Source organism: Priapulus caudatus, unplaced genomic scaffold (genome assembly GCF_000485595.1).
Source record: "Priapulus caudatus unplaced genomic scaffold, Priapulus_caudatus-5.0.1 Scaffold168, whole genome shotgun sequence".
Taxonomy (NCBI): Eukaryota; Metazoa; Priapulida; class Priapulimorpha; order Priapulimorphida; family Priapulidae; genus Priapulus; species Priapulus caudatus.
Window position 1 is genome coordinate 236599 of NW_014577229.1, and position 5685 is coordinate 242283.

The 5685-nt window shown below is 46.0% G+C and overlaps 1 protein-coding gene across 1 annotated transcript in view; it reads right to left on the reverse strand.

Moving 5' to 3' along the window:
* Positions 1–205: 205 nt before the first annotated feature.
* The window catches only part of LOC106806591 (paired box protein Pax-6-like), a 34035-nt gene continuing 28555 nt past the window's right edge, over positions 206–5685 (reverse strand). Inside the window, exons 6-7 of the mRNA XM_014808583.1 lie at positions 1910–2169; positions 206–1691 (exon numbers count right to left, since the gene is read on the reverse strand). Coding sequence (XP_014664069.1) covers positions 1594–1691; positions 1910–2169 — 358 coding nt within the window. The 3' untranslated portion in view covers positions 206–1593. The remainder of the gene's footprint in view (positions 1692–1909; positions 2170–5685) is intronic.

Here is a 5685-nt window from a genome sequence, read left to right on the forward strand (position 1 = left end):
TCGTCGACGTACGTCTACGTGGTAGTAGTAGTACACTACGTTCCGTCCGTACGAAGTAGTACGTAGTTACGTAACGAATAGTAGAGTAGTAGAGAACGAACACACACACACACACACACACACACACACACACACACACACACACACACACACACACACACACACACACACACATACACACACCACGCACGTACGCACGCACGCACGCACGTACGCACGCACGCACGCACGCACGCACGCGCGCGCGCGCGCACACACACACACTGACGGGTTGCACTGAATGTAAACAGTAAGTACTATAAGGTATGTGTGAGCCTCAGCCTTATATAAATTCACGTGCAAGAAACGTTGTTAAATATAGTCTAAACTCGGCGACGAACTTAAATCGTCATCGAATGCTAAAATATTTGGTGTTCCTTATTATACGCGATATTTTCCGTACAATGATCGACAACACGGTTGAATATTTACAACAACAACAATAACAACAATAATAATATACTTTAGTTACTTTAAAAGATACGGGACACTTGAAATATGAAGCTCATTCGCATCATAACAGTATACAGTACATCGGCTATATTACGGTATATAATAATACGGCATATATATATATATATATATATATATATATATATATATATATGCATGCATCAGGTCTCACAAACACACCTACGGAATGTTGTATACGGTTACGTGGTGATTAATAGTGAAAACAGTTGTCATTGACGCACACACGTCATCGCACCACGTGACCTTCCTACGATCTTCGTGTAATGGCGGATGCGTCAGCTATCGCGGTGGCTGGGGTCTCGTCTTTCTTTCCCTTAACGTTGGAAGATACTCTTATCTTCTAAGAACTCCTGGCGAGTAGTGTGTCTACCCTCGCTATGCGCGCGCGCCATGCTACGGTGCAATGGCAGGAGATGGCTCTGCCAGCTAGGGTACGTCAACGGTTAATTTTAGGCGTACACTGTGCTACCCTACCGCGGGCCGACTACGCTAGCACGCACGCGTAGATGCGTAGGGTAAATACGACCCCATTGCAATTTCGGAGTACGAAGGAGGATACGCCCAACTTTTAAAACACTACATATAGTAAACGTTGCCCTATCCAACGTGATTTTGTTTAGACTTATAAAGTTCCATGCACGAACACTTGATCCCATAGCGGCGATCAGTCTCCTTCTTCTCCTCTGTTCTCAGCGGGAAACTCTTTTTTCTCGTGCATATTTGCATCGTCGTGTCGGAATGTAGTTCTTGTAACATCATCGGTGACGTCACGTAGCCCGTGGTATCGCAGCGACCTGTAACGTCACATAGCCCGTGGCATTGTCGTGACCTGTGACGTCATCTAGTCCGTGGTTACCAGTGACGTCACGCGTACCGTAGGTTCGTCGTTGTAGCTCTGTGCAGTATGGACTTGTAGTATAGGCACGCGGGGAGGTCGTCAGTAGTTGATCCATCATGATCCGAGTTAGAGTCAGCATCTCACACCATGCAGCGACCACCTGTGTAACACAACCGCGTTGACGACTACGTCACGATGACGTCATTCACATTGTCGACGACAACACGTTATCGTATTTGGTGTCACTGTAGGCGCGGGTGGTGCCAGTACTGTGCTGTGAGATCGGGATGGGCACCCCCTGGTACTTGAACGGGCACGGAAACACCAGGAGATATGAGACCTGAAAGACGAACGACATAAGTATAAGCATGTATGTAAACGATTACAGGTATTAGTATAAGCATGTATGTAAACTATTACAGGTATAAGTATAAGCATGAATGTAAACTATTACAGGTATAAGTATAAGCATGTATGTAAACTATTAAAGGTATAAGTATAATTATGTATGTAAACTATTACAGGTAGAAAGAAAAGTGGGAATCACACCTCGTATACCTGTCGAGCCCGCGCTGTTACTGGAAGGGTGGCTGGCGTGCTGCATGCCGGCCGCTGCCGACTGATACATCATGCTAGCACTGGTGATCGTGGGGTTACAGCTAGCGCGCGTGTAAGCGCCTAGGCTGAGCGGGTCGTAGCCGCGAGGCGCGCCCGGGATCATGCAGGAGTAGGAGCTGGTCTCTCGCTGCTGCAGACACGCCTGCGTCGCCGTCAGCCCGTTGTTCATGGAGGAAAAGGTGGGCACCTGCGGCACGGCACTGCAACGAAGAGAGAAGCCAAGTTAAATGGAGGAAGCAGAGGGAGATACTGTAACGGAGAGAGAAGCTGAGTTAAAGGGAAAGCAAAGAATAATACTGCAACGCCTTCTGCATAACAAATTTCTTTCCTCCCTCTCTCTCTCTCTCTCTCTCTCTCTCTCTCTCTCTCTCTCTCTCTCTCGCTCCCCTGCTTATTTGTCTATCTGTCTGTTTGTCGTTTTATCAATATATCTCGTTCTCTCTATTACTTTCTGCGCGCTACATTCGTTTGTTTATTCTATGTTGTAGCTCACTTGTTTATTGCATATGCATGACTATTTGTTCAAATGTTTATTCATCGATCTAACCGGTTAATACGATAAGGAGAGTTTTCCACGTAAATAATTCCGTAGCAGTGAAGTGTGTAACTAAACGGAAACACACTGTACTCCTCTACAATCCTTTAATGACGTGACAATATGCTCTGTAATTTTCTGTGACTAAATCATAGAATTGTGCGGATATTTATTTGTATCTCTATCGCACGCATATCGACCCGCTCTGACAGAAATTGTAGTCGTGATTTTTAATTATATAATTATGATTCTCACATGTATCATATATTCCGCTGATCGGACGCTGCTCGTTTTTGCTGGCTCATTCTACCGCGAGGTGGCGCCTGTAGATGTTATACATCAGAGCCGTGTGTAGAGATACTCAACTCTATACGATGCACTACTATATTATATAGTGATACTCTATTATCTACGATATACTACTATATCTATAATGATACTCTACTATTTACAATATACTATTATATATACTATCTCGTTATATGGATCTGGTACGCATGTATAGAGGGAAATGAGCGCCACACCGTAATTTCTTGTGATATTATTTAAAATTAAATTATTTAATTTTAACGTGCACTTGGGTTAAAGCGGTCACGCCACAGACACTCACGACAATACACGTATATACAGTAATATACATACATTATATTTTATTATTTAATATGATACAATCAGCTACAATCTACGACTAACTCTACGTCTACAATGTTACAATAATTATCATACTGCTAGCTTTCTTAAAATTAAACGTGCAAGAAATGGACATTTTCACTTCAGAACTTGATGTTCCAATTCATTTCTAGTTTCATCCGTTCACAGAACATGATTCGAGTATATTGATTACCCATCGGTAAATCAGGCAGACGATTCGAGGTTGCATATTTTTCCGGTGACATTTAACTTATTATTAGTATGTTACATTCGAGATTTTGTGCTTCCTATTTCACCAAAAGTATAGATTATGTGGACTGTAGCAAGTCGAAACGGACCGATGGGAGAGCGGGAGAGTGGGAGAGGTTTGGATTCAGGGATTAGTGGGTCAGCGGGAACATGCCTAGCAGTGGTATAGATCACTCGTTCCGTCAGGAAATTGCGTAGTTTACGAAACATGGTGGAGTTACGAAGGAGAAACACACACACACACACACACACACACACACACACACACACACACACACACAAATAGATAGATAGATAGATAGATAGATAGATAGATAGATGCGCGCACGCACGCACGCACGCACGCACGCACGCACGCACGCACGCACGCACACACACACAGAGGCTTCACACATCGAATATACGAGCACACACACACACACACCTACACAACCCGTTTACCAGCCATCACAGCAACAACAACAACACAGGTGTGGCTAGCCGTCTCTCGGAGCTCTCTCGAGCTAACACGTATAATTAAACCTTCACCGCCTCGTCGTGTTTACTAATCCTCTTTGAGAAGGAGGACCAAGTCGCGCCTCTCCCCCGCTCCCGCCGATTGTCGTACACCGCTCCCACCGACAAGGAACTCCTCCTTTTCCTCGCATAGCTCGGTCGGCAAATGACGACCTCGTCGTCGGCTGGCCCCCTCGTCGACGAAAACTTCGTCGACAGCCTACAATTATCTGCTTAGCATTACCCTAGTAACGCGTCGCCGCTGCCGCCGCCGCTGCCGCCGCCGCCGCCGCGCGCATCGCCCCGTTAACGGCGGAGGAGGAGCCGCGGCAGAAGTCTCACAAAATATTTCGCCGCGGTTTAATTCGCCGTGAAAGTGGCCGTAATGTTCGGCTAGCGATGCTGTGCGGGCCAGCGCTGTGTCGCCGCCTGCCTCCGCCGCTAGCATTGTCAGCTATATACCTGTATACTTGACGGAGGTTGGGGGGACGATGCATGGAGGGAAGAGGGGGAGCGGGTTCATTCGGCTGGTGTGGGATGGATGATTATCGGTGTGTGCGCGCCATGCGGTGGTCTATGAGGCGTGGGATGAGATTGTTATCTTTCCAGGATTCATCGCTCTGTGTGTCGGTCTCCCTCTCTTTCTCTCTCTGTTTCTCTCTCTCTCTCTCTCTCTCTCTCTTTCGCTCTCTTTCTTTCTTTCGCTTTCTCACTCTCACTCTCACGCTCACTCTCACACTCTCACTCTCATACTCTCTCGCTCGCCTCGCGCTCTTTTCTCTTCCTCTCTCCCTCCTCTCTCCCTCTCTCCCTCTTTCCCTCTCTCCCTCTCTCTCTCTCGCTCTCACTCTCACTCTCACTCTCACTCTCACTCTCACTCTCACTCTCACTCTCACTCTCACTCTCACTCTCACCTCTCACTCTCACTCTCACCTCACTCTCACTCTCACTCTCACTCTCACTCTCACTCTCACTCTCACTCTCACTCTCACTCTCACACTCTCGCGCTCGCTCTCTCCTCCGTCTCTCTCTCTCTCTCTCTCTCTTCTCTCTCTCTCTCTCTCTCTTCTCACTCACTCTCACACTCTCGCCGCTTGCTCTCTCTCCTCCGTCCCTCTCTCTCTCTCTCTCTCTCTCTCTCACACACACACTCTCACTCTCACTCTCACACTCTCTCGCTCGCTCTCTCTCCCCCCTATCTCTCTCTCTCTCTCTCTCTCTCTCGCTCCCCTGCTTATTTGTCTATCTGTCTGTTTGTCGTTTTATCAATATATCTCGTTCTCTCTTATTACTTTCTGCGCGCTACATTCGTTTGTTATTCTATGTTGTAGCTCACTTGTTTATTGCATATGCATGACTATTTGTTCAAATGTTTATTCATCGACTAACCGGTTAATACGATAAGGAGAGTTTTCCACGTAAATAATTCCGTAGCAGTGAAGTGTGTAACTAAACGGAAACACACGTAGTACTCCTCTACAATCCTTAATGACGTGACAATATGCCTCTTGTAATTTTCTGTGACTAAATCATAGAATTGTGCGGATATTTATTTGTATCTCTATCGCCATGCATATCGACCCGCTCTGGCAGAAATTGTAGTCGTGATTTTTAATTATATAATTATGATTCTCACATTGTATCATATATTTCGCTGATCGGACGCCTGCCTCGTTTTTGCTGGCTCATTCTACGCGAGGTGGCGCCTGTAGATGTTATACATCAGAGCCGTGTGTAGAGATACTCAACTCTATACGATGCACTACTATATTATATATGGATACTC